The sequence below is a fragment of the Pleuronectes platessa genome, chromosome 11 (genome assembly GCF_947347685.1).
Source record: "Pleuronectes platessa chromosome 11, fPlePla1.1, whole genome shotgun sequence".
Lineage (NCBI taxonomy): Eukaryota > Metazoa > Chordata > Actinopteri > Pleuronectiformes > Pleuronectidae > Pleuronectes > Pleuronectes platessa.
The window spans coordinates 12,748,834-12,765,626 of NC_070636.1; the positions used below are offsets into that span (position 1 = coordinate 12,748,834).

The 16,793-nt window shown below is 41.9% G+C and overlaps 2 protein-coding genes across 3 annotated transcripts; one reads left to right on the plus strand and one right to left on the minus strand.

Moving 5' to 3' along the window:
* Window positions 1-105: 105 nt before the first annotated feature.
* Window positions 106-5,326, plus strand: LOC128450439 (probable histone deacetylase 1-B). Of its 2 annotated transcripts, XM_053433884.1 has the most exons (14): window positions 106-266; window positions 971-1,083; window positions 1,490-1,607; window positions 1,701-1,775; window positions 1,902-2,040; window positions 2,172-2,313; window positions 2,394-2,486; window positions 2,589-2,697; window positions 2,823-2,963; window positions 3,457-3,565; window positions 3,713-3,843; window positions 3,934-4,104; window positions 4,226-4,277; window positions 4,376-5,326. In XM_053433884.1, the coding sequence occupies exons 1-14, from the start codon at window positions 215-217 to the stop codon at window positions 4,401-4,403; spliced, it is 1,473 nt and encodes a 490-aa protein (XP_053289859.1). In that variant the 5' UTR covers window positions 106-214; the 3' UTR covers window positions 4,404-5,326. The 2 variants fall into 2 exon arrangements, with proteins under 2 accessions (XP_053289859.1, XP_053289860.1); XM_053433885.1 differs by lacking the exons at window positions 106-266; window positions 971-1,083 and adding an exon at window positions 1,123-1,315.
* An 89-nt stretch (window positions 5,327-5,415) lies between these two features.
* On the minus strand, window positions 5,416-11,195 carry tmem54a (transmembrane protein 54a). The gene is made up of 6 exons (XM_053433896.1): window positions 11,044-11,195; window positions 8,922-9,118; window positions 7,893-7,952; window positions 7,213-7,407; window positions 6,981-7,118; window positions 5,416-5,774 (listed from the first exon to the last, which is right to left on the minus strand). The coding sequence occupies exons 1-6, from the start codon at window positions 11,054-11,056 to the stop codon at window positions 5,619-5,621; spliced, it is 759 nt and encodes a 252-aa protein (XP_053289871.1). The 5' UTR covers window positions 11,057-11,195; the 3' UTR covers window positions 5,416-5,618.
* Between the last annotated feature and the right edge of the window lie 5,598 nt (window positions 11,196-16,793).

Sequence of the window (16,793 nt, forward strand, 5' to 3'; positions counted from 1 at the left end):
GATATGGATATAATTAAATAAAAACATTTGCCCCTCCATAGCTTGAGGCCATGGACTGAGTCGGACAGAGTGAGTATGTCGCCCCCTGTTGACAGTAGACGACACCGGGTTATTAAGACCTATACAAAGTGTCCGCCTTCTCGTCGCTGCTGTTGTCTCCTGGTGTGTGAGTGTGTGAGCGAGTGAGCGGCGTAACGCAGCCTAAAAGACCAAAATGGCGCTCACTTCCCAGGGAACAAAGAAAAAAGTTTGCTACTACTATGACGGTGAGTGTCCGTGATGTTCTGCTGTGGCACCGCCGGTGCACAGGTCGGAGAATCCGCCGCTTTGCGCCGACAAAAGGTCGCAGCTTTACTTCTCCTCATGCTAACCTGGCACGTTAGCTAGCACTGTTAGCTTGAGCAACGGGCGGCTCTCATCAGTCTGAAACGGAGCGCTCACGCCCCGTTAACGAGCCAATTACATTAACCCCGTTTCCCCAAATGCTCGGTTTAATCCCCGGTGTGTGATTTAGACGTGTGTCTACCAGACCGTAACACTTAAACCGGGTTAGTGATCGTCGCTAGCTAGCGTGCTAACAATGGGGACGCGAGTACTTCATTGTCGCCGCAATTAACGTGAACCCTAAGCTAACATTAAAATGGCTCGTGTCGCTGCCTTCACACACCAGTTAGTTCCGCGGAAAATAGCCGCTTGTTCTCATCTGTTTGTGCACGTTAATGTAGCGCCAGTCTGTACGTGAGCGTGAGCTGTACGGGGAGTCTCATAGAAGAGATTTGATTTCAGTGTTTTATCTGAGAGGTCTGATCGTGGCATCATAGCGATATTAGAATATTGATTGATACCTCCACTTTCTATTCAGTGCATATGCATGTGAAAAAACGCGACTGCTGTTTACTTGCATCTGTTTAGTTGTTTTGGAGGCAAAAATAATCCAATATCGTGTGTTTTCTTTCTTTTCTCATTTCAGGCGATGTTGGAAATTATTATTATGGTCAGGGCCATCCCATGAAGCCCCACCGCATCCGCATGACACACAACCTGTTGCTCAACTATGGCCTCTACAGAAAGATGGAGATATACGTATGTTATATAACACAAACATTTTGCACAGCCAAAGAACTCATTAGTGCAGATACCTCCGCAAATGACCAATATCAAGCTGCACACACTTATAGATATAGTCCCCTTAACATGCCTGATTTTTTTTCTTCGAGGTCCTTGAGCTATTGGTGAAAGTGTGAAAAATCGCCTTATGGAGTCACACCTAAATTTAATGGCATCTTTCCTGACCCTTATGACATTCCTCCACCAGGTATTGTGGTCTGTCCAGTAGTTTAATGCATAGTCTTGCTTACCATCAAACTAACCAACTGACATGCATACAAGGGTAAAAAAAAAAAAAACATAATCTCCTTGGCGGAGGAAATCACTGGACCGGCTTTTCCATGTATTTACCCTGGTCCTTCATTTTGTCCTTGTGTTTCAGCGTCCGCACAAAGCCAGCGGAGAGGAGATGACCAAGTATCACAGCGACGACTACATCAAATTCCTGCGTTCAATCCGACCTGACAACATGTCTGAATACAGCAAACAAATGCAGAGATGTGAGTTTGCTACCTATGTAGACCATGTAGATAAATTTAATCAAAATGTGTAACAATATTCTTAATGCATACATTTTTGCGATTCCTTTGCAGTTAATGTTGGGGAGGACTGTCCGGTGTTCGACGGTTTATTTGAGTTCTGCCAGCTCTCAGGGGGGGGCTCTGTCGGTAAGTTAATTCTGCCCAGACAAACATGCTGTGCTGGACAGTAGTCATGCCGTCACTGCCCTACTAATCTGTTAAGTTTAGTATTTTAATCACCCTGTTAATTCTTGTCTTCTCGCTCTGGTGCAGCCGGTGCTGTAAAGTTGAACAAACAGCAGACGGACATCGCCATCAACTGGGCTGGGGGCCTGCACCATGCCAAAAAGTCTGAAGCTTCAGGGTTTTGTTATGTCAACGACATTGTCCTGGCTATTTTGGAATTACTGAAGTAAGAGCAAAAGCCCTATAACTTGAGTACATGTTTCCCATGAGTAGATAGTACTAGACATGTTTGTTCTAAAGAAAATCCGCATGGGTCAAAAGCAGAAGAACATAAACAATATTACCTCTCTTTCCCAGGTACCACCAGAGAGTTCTGTACATAGATATTGACATCCATCATGGCGACGGTGTGGAGGAGGCCTTCTACACCACAGACCGTGTAATGACCGTTTCCTTCCATAAGTATGGCGAGTACTTCCCTGGCACAGGAGATCTGAGGGTAAGCCTTGAATTCTTTTTTTGTTTTGCACATATGAGCCATATTGTCACAGTTATACTAAAGTTGATGTTTTTCTGCAGGACATCGGAGCCGGGAAGGGTAAATACTACGCTGTGAATTACCCACTGAGGGACGGAATTGATGATGAGTCTTATGAAGCCATATTCAGACCTGTAAGCAAATACAGATTATCCTTTTGTTTTAAAATATTTTGGAAGTTTATATATCTATGAAGGGTCATGCACATTTGAAAGTGGATGATGTTGTTTGTGTAGATAATGGCCAAGGTGATGGAGATGTACCAGCCCAGTGCTGTGGTTCTGCAGTGTGGAGCTGATTCCTTGTCAGGAGACAGACTCGGCTGCTTCAACCTCACCATTAAAGGTGAGTTAACTGAAAATGTCTCCTCATGCAACAGAAGTCTGTAGTTGTGGTGGTTTAAGTTCAACTGAGAAACGGATGCGTTTTCTAAAATTTTTAATTTTCTTCATTCCATGATGTGTGTTCAGGCCATGCTAAGTGTGTGGAGTACATGAAAAGCTTCAACCTGCCCCTGTTGATGTTGGGTGGGGGGGGCTACACCATCCGTAACGTGGCACGCTGCTGGACGTATGAAACTGCTGTAGCCCTTGATTCCTCCATCCCCAATGGTGAGTTTGTCAGATTCTTCTGTGGTGGTAATGGTTCTTTGAAGGCTGTGTTGTAGTGCTGTCATATGCATAATTCATTGTTAAATATGATATGATTTGTATATAATGACAACAATTTATGACAAACTTACTAATCAGCCAAACACAAAGACACTATGTTAAAACAACATTTAAAATGAGGTGATTGGCTTCACCTCTTGGATTATTTTCGATAGGACCTTTAATAAATACTATAATTTCTATTTTCAGACGTCCCTGTCACTCTGCTTATGTCATGACATTTCTTGGTTGACATTTTATAGAGAATCATATCTAGACCAGGAATAAGAATATCTTGCAGCTCTGTAATCAAACTACTCGACAGTTTTTTTGTCAGAAGCATAAAAATACTTTTTAACAGCCTCTTATGAAAATTAACATTATCGCAATGAAAACATAACCTTTTCACTAGAGGTAATACAGAATTTGAAAACACCTACTCTCCACACCACAGAGCTCCCATACAACGACTACTTTGAGTACTTTGGGCCGGACTTCAAGCTGCACATCAGCCCCTCCAACATGACCAACCAGAACACCACCGACTACCTGGAGAAGATCAAGTGAGTCCATGATGGTGCCATTCAAATTATTCATGTATAATGCCTATTTCACAGCATTATCTGATTTAAGTCCTCACCAGTTACAGCTTCCATGTTTAATTGTGATTGACGCATGACAAGTAAAGGTTAAAACACTCTATCTTCCAGGCAGCGCTTGTTTGAGAACTTGCGAATGCTGCCTCACGCCCCAGGAGTCCAGATGCAGGCCATCCCAGAGGACGCTGTACACGAGGATAGTGAAAACGAGGAGGATGAAGACCCCAACAAACGCATCTCCAGTAAGCACTGCTTGTCCACATCATTTTCTCCACTATCACGCAGTCCTCGCCTCATGTCCTGATTGAACTCTGTCCTCTGATAACCCACAGTCCGTGCTCATGACAAGAGGATAGCATGTGAGGAGGAGTTCTCTGACTCTGAGGATGAAGGCGAAGGAGGCCGCAGAAACGCAGCCAGCTTCAAGAAAGCCAAGCGAGCCAAGACAGAGGGGGAGAAAGAGGGAGAAGAAAAGGAGAAGAAAGCTGAAGAGGAAACAAAAGGTATCTATTCATTTTTATTATTTTCATATCAGAATTTTTTTAATATGAGATCACTGTCACGCTTATGAACTCTGTACTTTTTTGATCCTATTTAAAAATCTTTGATTCTTTTATTCTATAGAAGTGAAAACGGAGGAGAAAGTGCCGGAGGAGGAGAAAATGGATACATCAAAGTAAGTTTTTAAAAAAAAAACAGTATACATTTATTGACTATGGTTTCCAGGGAGTGGATGGTGGGGAGTCTAAATAATTTTCCTGTTTGGTTCTTTAGGCCCAAAGAGGAATCCAAGACCCCTTGAGGTGCTCAGCCCCGAAAGATGCCAGTGCAGCTGATCAGAACGGATCCCACGTTTTTTTCAGATCAAACACCATCCCAGGCTGCGGCTATGGAAATCAGTGAAGGACTAAACCTTTGTATTGAAACATCCTTCTCCTTCTGAATAGGAGGAGGCTCTTATCATGTTTTTCTAGGACAACTTTTCAACTTTGCTGTTTATGGAATGGCGGTTTTGAGTCTTGTTTTGTTTTTTGTATGCTTTCTCATTTCGGTTGTCAATCTTTTGAAGCGGTGACACTTCTTCCTCCTTTTGTGAAGCAACTCTGTAAAAAATTGCTTAGTTACATGTGTGCTTTTATATATCTGACGGGTTTAATTTATTTAAATCATAGATATTTTTGGCTATTCTGTTTTACTATGTCTTTCAACCCCCACTTTAGCCCTGTGCCTTTTTGAATATGTAGTTTAAGCATGTTTGTACAATAGATCTTTTTCTGCATTACATTTGTGTCACTGGTCTTGCCCTTAAAGGTCACCAAGAATGGTTAAGAGGGTCATCTAAACCTATATACCTCTAACATGTCATTTACATTCTTATATTTTAGGTGATGATAGGACGTCTCCTATGACACATTCACTATTTCTTTGTTAAATTTATGACCCAGAATATTAAAAATGTTTTGGGTTCAGTATTAGGCTGAGGATTTGAATGTCCAATATACTGTGTAGTACTGTTGGAGTACTATACAGTATATAATACCATCCAGCAGTACTGTTTAGTACCCAGTGTACAATATGAGACACATGCCAGAATTCATTCATTTGTTGTATATATTTATATTCTGATAAACAAAGTGTTCCACATGAGATCGCAAATGTCATTTAAATGTGACTGACTCTGGTGTGTGTTTTTTTTTTTAAACAATAAATACTGCCCTACAAATATGTAAGTGTTATTTTTTTATTACGTATTAAAATGTAATGTCTGATTTGCTGCCTGCATTTGAATAAAAAAAAACATTTAAAGTCAAAATAGACGACATTTATTTTTATATCAAACAAAGCTACATAATTTCAACAGTATTTGATCAGATAAACAAACTGATGTAGAGGGAAATACAATTTCCTTGTCTGAAAAATGTCCTTTTCAGACATTCCGTGTGTAACAGACGTAAAATACAAAATCTTCACATATGAACCCAGCAGTTTACAACCTATGTCATTAGGTTAACACTGTTCAGAGCCACTCGCTCTGCACGACTCCAGTGCTGCCGTCCAGCAGTTCGTCCTGCTCCACTGGCTCCGCTTCAGCATCAGTCTCATTATCAGCTTCAACGTCTCTCTTTGGGTCTGGTGCTGGCGTCGGGGAATCGATTCCCCTTTGGATTCGCACCTGAATCAGACAATGAATGATGTCACAGAGAAGCCAACTTAAGTTCATGACCTCAGCTTAGCTAATGTACTATGCTTGTAGCATGTCCTTGACCTTTTCAGTCTCGGGGGGGGGGGGGGGGGGGAGGACAAAAGATGGAGAAAAACTTTTAAAACACTTTCAATTCCTTAAAACCCAGGCAGAACATTATTTTGTTTTCAGTCTTTGTTTAAAAAACGGTAAACAAAGACTGGCTGACGATATCCATGGGCTGATAAGAAATGTGAACTCTTGAACTATAATTCAATTTTAGAGAATATTTGATGTTTTAGGTTAAATAGTGGTTTACAAACCGTGGGGTGGCCTGGGTAACATTTACGGACTATATTACGGATTATATCACATAACAGTGTAAGTGGTTTCCTAGACTGTGACCATTTTTTAAATAGTATATTTGGTCATATTTACCGATTAACACTAAATGAGCACACAGGACATTTTACATATATTTTGTGAGGACTGAGATTAAAAGGAACAATGATGTTGAATAAATGCAGCCACTGTTCATGATGCTGGTGCTTGAATTTCCATCCATGTGATGATAAGACAACATGAGATGAGGGACCCAGCTACCACACTGTCCTCCTCAGGTCTGTTTCATCAGCAGATCTAAACCACTGTCTGTTTTGAAGTCAATGTCACATTGATATTTATCGACAGTCTGAGTATTGGGTGGGCAACTGCTGATGTTATTAGTAAAAATACAAACCTCATGTTTAGTGAGTAGATTGTTTAATTCAGCCCTGTCCTTTGATTTGTCTGTTTGTCAGCAAGATCATGCAAAAAGATCGCTTTGAAGTTTGGTTTAAAGATGTAATATATGAGTCAGAGGAGAACCCAGCTGATTGGTGCCCCTATTTATGAGTTTTTGCAGTTTGGTGCAGATCCACACAAAGATCCAGATCGAGATACAATTCTCCGCAAGATTCAGGTGAGGGGTGAAGCAACACCAAATATTTTGAGGTCTTTGTCTGTGTCTTCTACGTGTGTGGCATCGTTTCTATCACAGTGACAGAACAGCCATCACGCAGTTTAGGGCTCAGTGCCTTTCCAAAACACCTTTCAGCGTTGGGGCTGGAGAAGCCAAGTATAAGCACAAACACACATGCAGCAGGTCTATCCAACCCTAACACTGTGGACAGAGTCGGTGCTCTGACGGTGACTTACCCTTCTCGCCTGGACAGGCCTCTTCCTGCACGGACACAGGTAGAGGAATGAGGTGCAGGCAGCGAAGCAGCGGAAGGAGAACACCGTCTCCACCACTGACATAAAGATCAGAGGCACCCACAGAATGATTGTTGTCGCCTGATGAAATGAACACAAAAAAAATTCCATGTTTCTACAGCAATTCAGGTAATTGTAGAAATATTCAATAGGTAAATATTTGCGGTAAACTTACATATATACGAGTGGGGTCAAAGGGGCATTCGTATGTGATGCTGGAAGACTCAACGTCTTTAACAGAAAACTTGCAGTGAGTTAAAAGCCCCTTGCCTTTGTCAATTATGGCTTTTACAATAGAAACAGACAAGGCCAGGGTGGAGGCAACCGCCAGGAGGCCGGCCAGGAGGCCGAAGACCAACAGCACCCACATCTGTGAACACAACAACATGACAATATATTTTTTAAGTGTGTAAAATAAAACATATTGTCCCCTGTAAAAGATAATGAGTTAGTCTTTCTTGAGTAGAGCAGGGGCGGATCCAGGGGGGCACTGGACAGAGCTGCAATCTGATCAGCCCTGATGAACAATGGAGCAAACAGTAAACAAGCAATGACTTGAATGTGCATCTCACTGAATCAGGAATTGGGCATGGATGTTGGATATATAATTGTCCCCTCTGTGTAAATTGTGGCCCCTTCATGGCTCCTGATTTATAAAAATCCAAGATCAACCAACGTGTAAAAGGGAAGTAGGAGCGTGAAGCTGATACCACATGTATGCAAATTCCTTCCATTCATTTAAATAAAGCACACCATGCGTTCAGTGCAACACAAAGGGCAAGTCCCGACAAGAGCCAGTAAATGACAGATGGAGGAGGGAGAAGCTGTGTCACTGAGAGGCGAACAGTTGTTTACCAGGATCCTGTTCCTCTTGTTTTTGGACAACACAATGGCCGTTATCCCTCCTATGATTCCCTGAGAGAAACAAGATGTCACAGGTTCAGTAATCACAGACAGATCATACATTACATGATAGATAATACATGATACAATAATACCACTCACAATGGTTCAAGTTATAGATTAAATATATAATACATACAGTATAACCTGCTTTACTATCTTAAAGTATTTACAACTATTTTAATACATTATCCACTAATATATTTCATTCCTAAAAACCATAATCTGCATATAAAGATGCACAACATGACAGATGCCAAAAAGTTAAGCCAAAGCGTCTTGTTCGCCATCTGGTGGTTGGCTGCTGTATAGGCCATATTGTGTCCACCTCCATGTTAGTGGAGGGGGACATGTCAAATACATTTTCAAAGATGGTTTCTGCCACTTTAGGTAGTTCTTATTACACTAATGTCTGTTCAATTGTTTATTTTTCCATTCAGTTTAGTTTTAGTGTGTTATGTCATCCTCCGCTCAACCTATCCCAGGATTAATTGACGAAGAATTTTTTTCAAGGTGGTAATGGCACCTGGCAAGCAAAGAGAGTATCACGCTTAAACTCAACTAACCCGAAAAAACAAGAGGCATTCAAATTTTCTTAACATGTCCAACTTCAGCTCCTTTGCTAGGTAACAGCAATACGGGTGGGATGAGCTGATGACACAGATCATGTAAATCCTCTGTAGACCAAACCAGTCTTATTTGGGTTCAGATGTCATAGCCTACACGGGCCACGAAGGAGGCGGTCTTCGTTGGCAAGTTAGAATGAGTCCTCCGAAGGCTGAACCCCCTGAATTGAGACACACCTTCTGGGTCCTAGTAACCAAGATGGCGGCGTTTGTATCCAGGATATTACCACTGTATTTCTGGACAGTGGTAGGAAGTTGTAACTCATAGTCCATCTTTACGTAAAGTCTTTGGCTAAGCCTTAAACCTTAAAAGTAACACCAAATACCTTCTAAGTTCTTCTGTGCTACCACTTACCATCAGCCCTGCCACAATGGCAATGACGTTAGAGGTGGCGTAGACCATGGTGCGAGCCTGAGAGTGTACGGTAATGTGCCTGAGCACAGCGCCGTGCACCAGGGCTCCCAGAAGGAAGTTGACGTGGCCCACCAGCACCAGCCCCAGCCCCATCTTCATCAGGGCTTTGTTGTCCTTGAGGCTGGCACAGCATACTCCTACAGGAAGAAGAAATATGTCATTTAGACCTCATAAACTCAACTCTGATATAATATGTAACGTTCAAACGACTAAATAGGGATTGCATTATTGGGTGTTCAGCAGCCTGTATTTTCTGAGCGAAGCATGAGGCCCTAATGTAAACACTTGACAGGAGCTGAGTGAGTAAACAAGGTGAAATAAGGGCATGCCCATAAGTTTATTAAACCTCATCTGTTATATAGAACAAGCTGTAACTGCACTGGTAACTTGGGAGCTGACTTGACGTTGTGGTCGCAGCAGAACGAACAGGAAGCTATCCAGCGGTTAAGGCCACCATAGCAACAGCTGCATATATAAGTATGTATCCCGCACCCCTGCAGAGACAACTGATGATGTCATCCACCATATAGCTGCTGCAGCTATGGTGACAATTCAGAGAGGGGAGGGTAGGGTCTGGGGGGGGGGGGGGGGGGGGGGGGGATTGTGTTGCTGCACTATTAAGTTCCTATACCTCCGAAGGGGGAACATGTGAGCCACCCACCCACCCTCAAAGTCCACGTCATGTCCCCTCCTCCCTGAACCAAACAGGACAATGGTTTTTGCGGGCTGTTCAAACATTCACCGCCACAGTCAGCTGGCCTGGGGGAGGTCAGGTGGAGACATACACTGGATTCCAGCTCGGTCTCATTTAGTCCTACAGGTGGGTGCTGTGGAAACACCAGCTGTGTTTTTGGTCATAATATTGTTTGTGTTATGTTTGCTGCCATTTAAGTGCAAAGTATCGCATACGGAAAAAAAAACTAAAAACCTCGGAGGTAATAGTTGTGATATTCTTTACAGTCTGTACACAAATTCAGCAGCTAGGCTTTTAACTGGAATTAAGAAATATGATCACGCCTGCCGTTTTGTTTTTACATTGGCTCCCAGTTTTAGGTTGGGATTGATTGATTTTAAAATGTCATTGATAACTTTAATTCTCTTCGTCGCCTGGACCCAAATCTTTTAATATCCTATTCACCTCTGTGGAGTTTGTGATCTTCCGGTGAGGTTCTGCTGTCACTTCCTGAATTATAGGCTGAAAACTATAGGGGCAGCGCAGTGCATTTCCATCAGGGTCCTAACTCTCTGGAATGAATGGCCTGAGGAAATAAGAGTGTCTGACTGAGATAGTGTCTTCTTTAAGTCTCAGCAAATAACGTTTATTTCGAAGGAATGTTCCAGAATTTAATTTTGTTGCCGGGTTATTATTGTTCTATTATCTCTTTATTATACTTATTATTACCATTATTCGTTAGGTACTCCCTTCTGTATTTTAACCAGCTGTTGTGTTGAAACATTTTCTATGAATAGTTATTATTATTCAAATCCTGATATGTGTATTCATAAAACGTAGTACCTCTTCTACGGGATGTCTTGTTTTCTGATAGTTACAGTGGGTCAGTGTTTTTCTTTCCTTCTGTTTTAGAGATATTTGATACTTTTTACCTTATTTAGTTTGTTTTATAAATACAGGAAATATAGCACAAAGTACAGTCCAATGCCTGTTCTTTGTTATGGACCTGCCCATCAATAGCCCATCATCAATAATCCTATGCATCAGATACCCAAAAGGTTTACATTTATTTAGGTGAAACTTGGAATAAAAGAGTACACACACACACACACACACACACACACACACACACACACACACACACACACACACACACACACACACACACACACACACACACACACACACACACACACACACACACACACACACACACACACACACAGAGGGATCATGCAGAACAACTATGTCCCTTCTCTGAGTTCCCCTTACAACTGAACAGACCACGCCTAAAACTTCTGGCAAACAGGACTCAGACTCACCACACCAACACGCACACACACTACATGTCGCATTTCAGTAAAACTAACCAAATCAAAGCGAACTTACCTAAATAAACCATGGTGGGTTTACGTCCTATCCGCTCACATCAGTGTAAAGGTTGTATTAAAGTCATCTCTGGCAGCTTTTTGACTGGGTGCAGCTGTTGGTGCGTCCCTGTCTTCCTCGACTGACGCTCACCTGCACACACACACGCACACAGACAGTCGTGCGCATGCTCCTACCACCTACCTGTACACAAGCTCCGCCCCTTTCCCTTTAGTCACGAAACCGGTTTTATGTTTACTACTTTGCATCTTATATGTTTCAAATGCAAAGATCCGTTTTTAATGTGTCATGTCTTTACAGTTACTCATACTAACAACTTATTAAAGTGTTAAATCGGTCTATACATGATTTATATGTACAACCCAACCCCCCACCAGGCTACAGACTGTGGGTTGCTTCACCCAAGTGTTGGGACATCATCCTGGCACAGTGTGTTCAGCTGGTTTATCCTCACCACATGTGCCACACTGTCAACCGTGGTCCTGTCTTCTTTTCAAGGAGATTAAATCTAAGGAATTAAGAATTGAGAGGGGATCTATTTTCCCTTTTCTTTAATTTACACATTAATTCATCACTATTTCTGAAGTTCATCAATTCAATTAGATTCAAATACCTTTATTTATCCATTTAATTTATCCTATTAGATACATCATTTAATTTATTTATAGAGTTATTTATCATCTCTTTTTAAATAAAGATAAATGGCATGTTGCAAAGTCAAGTTATTTAAGTTATTCAGCGGGTTGCAAAGTCCGATTTATTCGTGACATGAACATCTGTTGACATTGTTAAGATATGAATTCACATTATTTATCTTAGACTTATCAGTATATTATGTGTTATTTGTATATCCTAATGTTACATTTGAGCCGAGGTAAACCCAAGGTAACCCAGACTATCGGGTGATCTGGAACATTTTAATTCTGGTGTTTCAGGACTCAAATGTGAATTTTCTGTTTGGGTTGTAAAATTAACAGTGACACAATTTTACAGTAGACACATACAACTAGTTTGCAAATAAATTTTGATGCACTCACTCTGAGAGGCATAACAAATTTAGCAGCTATCTCCCTGGTTCCTTCTACTTTATAGTGAAGTATTTGATATATTTGAAGTCAGGAATGACAAGAAAAAGCCTTGCCCTTGGAATTGTTTTTATTTTTAAATTTGTGAATTACTTTTGTAAGATAATAATATACAGAAACAAGTATGAAGCATTCCAGGCTACACTGGTGTGGAGATTTCAGATTCACGTGAATGCAGCACATCAGCCTCATCAGTGTGATTGCCAGCAGCTTCTCCTCCTGACTGCTCCCATATAGGTCCCACATGTGGCTGCGGAGTCACACAGCTTGGTCCACTCTGAGCTTTGAAATGGGGATGGTCGGGACCTTTGTTTGCATTTTTGCTGGATATCTTGTCTCTGTTCACTCAGTGATCATAAATAGGCCTGATGCCACACTCTCCCGGGTTTTTCCAGGATTACCTGATGATCTCGAGCCTTTGTCATTTGAGAGAAACTTTGATTTCTCTCTGTACGACACCATCTTCAGCTCCTGGCTAACCCGCGGCCCTGACTTCCACATGCTCGCTGACCTTCCTCCCATCCTGAACGTTCCGAGAGTGCAGGTGTTCTGTGATCAGTCTCAGCTCACTGTGCTGGTGGATAAGAGGTCCTATGGTGCCATGTTGACCGCAGAGGACATTCAGTTGGGTGATGGCTGCCTTAGCAATAGAGAGCGACCAAACCAATTTGTCTTCACTTACAGCGTAGACAATTGCGGAACCACACTTGCAGTGAGTTGACCAGATTCTCCTCTTACTTCAGCACCTCTTTTTGAGGCTCTTTCTGAACCCTCCCTCTTGTCTTGCAGATGCATAATGGTTTGGTGATGTTCACCAACACAATCCACATTAATCTCAAAAAACCACTCGCCCCCTGGTGGCAAACTCCTTCCACGGTGCACGTCTCCTGCATCCCAAAGAGGTGAGCAACCAGAGCCATCTGATGGTGACTGCTAAAAAACGCTTACTAAAGATAACTGCATGTCTTTACAGGTCTTATGTTCGTCCAAGCTTTTCAGACTCGGTGGCACCTTCTGAGAACGGCAGGCGATTCAACCTCAAAGTTGTGACAAGTGAGTAATGACTCATACCTCTGCCAAGGCCAAAACGTCCCCTTATGGAATTACATTTTAATTCACAATTTATTAGTTCTGCACCAAATTGCACAATTTTTGTTCTTCCTTAATCAAGATCCAGTGATTCATCCCTGATGAATCAGGGAACATGTTAGCACCCTCTCACAATGTTAAAGAAAATGGGTTTTGAATGGGTTCTTCCTTGTGTAGTGCTCCACCCCTCCACCATTTTTTATAAATATCATCAGGTCAGTAGACTTAGTGTAATCCTGCTAATAGACAAACAGGCAGACTCAAACAACCTGTTGTGATGCTGTTACATTGGGGATTTCATTTGCAAACAGAGCTTTTACTGTTTCCTGTAGCTTCCTGGACCAGTGTCACAGAGTCAAATGTCTATGAAAGAGGCCAAGTTATCAACCTGCAGGTTTCTGCCCAAACTAAACCCGATCAGCAGCTTTTCGTCCAGTCCTGCTTCGTCTCTGCGTCCCCGGAGCCTCAGAGTAAACCCCGGCATGCAGTCATAATGAACAAAGGGTGAGCATCCCAGCTAGACAAGTCACCGTCACTCCACTGTTCTGTCTAAATTTCAATATCTGTGGCAGGTGCACAGCCCCACTGGGTTCTCCTTATCCTGTCGTACAGTTTGTGGCCTCCAGCAGAAGGGATGTGGTCAATGTTGCTCTGAACACATCATATCTCATTTCTGAGGTGAGTCCTTTTTTTTTATATTTTATTTTTTACCTGTGATGGTATTGCTGGAGACAGTATTTTCACATGTGTGAGAATAAAATGACTAAAGTTATTGCTAGGTTTCCACGGAAAAAATTAAAGGATGTATGTCTAGCTTTTGGAGCTGATGGGTCAAAGGTTAAGGTAAAAAAAATAGTCAGACCGAACTATTTCTTTAAATAATCTGACTAGAGAAAATCTAAACCTTATATTGGCCAGAAAGTCATCCCCCTAAGCTTCAGGGGTCTACAGCGAATGCATGATTGCTTCTGATCCAACCATTTGCTACATGGGTTTCCCCAGTAATCGCTTAAAAAAGTTTATTCCCGCTCTTGTATCCTGTGATCTCCTTCCGATGAAAATGTCATCATGCACACTTAAAAAAGCATATTTCAAGGTATTTCTTCCTCCTATAGTTGTATAGATACAAGCTACAGCTTTGACCGCTTTATTGAGTGATACTCTTACGTCCACTATGGAGGTTGTTTTGTCGACTAGGATTATATAAAATGATTACAATGAAACGGGGTGAAGGATATGTCGGGGGGGGAAATTGCATTAATTCATATTGCGGAATCGGGGAGAGTATCAAGGAATATATTAAAAGAGAATTCTTGCCTTGAACTGTTAATTTTTTTAATAATTTATACCTCAAACATTTAGGGGGTTGCTATCAATGAGGGTGTGCGATTCAAATAAAAATCTGGATTTATGGATGTAGGCTATATAGGCACACAATTCTGTAGGTTAGAAATGTATAGTGTGGCCCTATAGCTCAATGCTTTTAATTTAAGGGAACAGTTGGGCCTTGGTCGAGGTATACATTATATTAAGTGCCTTTCTGGTTATATAAGTTCCCTGACAGGCCTTAGGTTTCTGCTGTTCAACTGAGTGACCTTATTAACTCTTTATTTTTATTTTCCCCTCCTTGAAGCTGTACGTTCACTGCACGGTGATCATCTCACAACAGGGTCTCACTCGTGACTCTAAATCCTGCAACTACAACTTAATCCAGTCTAGGTACAATACTCATCCACTAACAAACTTGTGTGTGTACATATATATACACAGTTGTATTCTGTGGCTTTACCGTGACTTTTACAATGTTCTCATGTCAGGTGGGAAGACCTCGGTGGAGACGTTGAGGTGTGTGAGTGCTGCAGCTCCAAGTGTAAAGCCCTGTCAGTGAGGCACCATCCTGATGGTCAGTGCTATTTTTAATAAACAATAATAAATATTTGGGGGTATTTCTTAATAACTTGGGGCCTCATGTCATTTCAGATCAGATCAGGGCTACACTCAGCACTGGTCCATTAGTCATTGTGGACAAGGATATTGAGATGAGCTCAGAACATGAGGTCTCTGAACCACAAAAAAAGCCCTCTGCCAAAGTTACCAACTCCATGCAGTCTGACTCTGCAGTGACAGGAGACGCAATAATTTCTGGTGCTTCTCGATCAAGAAGCAAGGTCTCGTCTCCTCCACAGGGTGTCATCATGGTGAGTGAGGACCCAGCAGCCAGACTGACCCTATGGCTGCCTGGACAGCTGCAGCAGACTGAAGACGGTTTGACAAATCGTTTAAAGGCAAGCGACACATCTTCAAATGACCATCCTGCGCCACAACCTTTAAATCTCCCCATAAACCAGATCGAAGGTCAAAATCTCAATGGACTAAAAAGTGACCCTTCATTACGGGATCTGAAGCTTCCTGTAATGGTTGACGGATGGTTGATTCCAACTTTCGCAGAGGATTCTCCAAGTCAAACGTGGTCTGGAAGCTCTACAGTGTTTGGCCCAGACGTTCCACAAGTCGACATCCTTCTGCTGGCTGAGGCGACTGTAAATGACTTTAACCGGGTTCATTTTGACCAAGTGGAAGATGAGCAGGCTCAAATGCAGGCAGATGCAGCCGTGACGCCCGAAAAACAAACATATTATGTCAAACCAATAATTCGCTCAAAACTTGCGTTCTCCAAAGGCACAGATGGGACAGAGACGCTGAGTTATGAGGAAGAGGCGGTGGAGCACGAAGAGGGAAAAGGTGGAACTAGAGGATGTAGGATGGATGGGTCTAAAAGAAAACAGGAGCCCAAACAGAAGGGGCTGCGCTCGGCCTTCCTAGATCTGCTGAGGTATGTAAACATGGAAATATTGTATATTTTTGTAATGTCATTGTAGAAGCTACTAATTTATATTCTCTTCTCCTCAGGACGATGGACAAAGCTGAATAATTGCATCTATTTATAATTTTGGTTTAATGTAATAAACTGTTGAGCAAAATTATGGACTTTCTTTATTAAGTGTCATTCCAAACTTGTGGTTTTGAACAGACTGGATATGAAGATGGATGATGCAGCTCCTTTTCCTCCCACTATTCATGAATTAAAATTGGAAATCCAAATTACAAACGTTGCCATCTTGCACATTGGGCCGCGAGTCTGCAGCATTTGGGGCGGATAGAGTTGCAGTATTGAGGTCCGGTCACTACACAGCTTGAGTCACTTTCAGCTGTAAGCCATGACGTTTTTTAAACATTTACTGGGAATGGCAGCTTGTACCTCCAAAGGTCTCCTTAAATCCAATCTGCAGAAAACCTTCCCACACTAATATATATTAGTCCTCTACAAATGCCAAATTTGCCCTTTTCCATTAATTATTCCCTGGGAAAACAATGAAAATGCTACTATTGCAATGTTAAAATCTGCACCAGAATTCGATGGGTTACTTACTGACCCACACTGCATCCTTCAAAGTTCTGTGGTTTCAATCCTGTCTTCTTTTTTTTTTTTGCGTAACCCTTACTGGTGAAAACATAACCCCCTTTGCATAGGTAATTACACGCTACAGAAAAATGTCTTAAAGCGACATCAGCGTG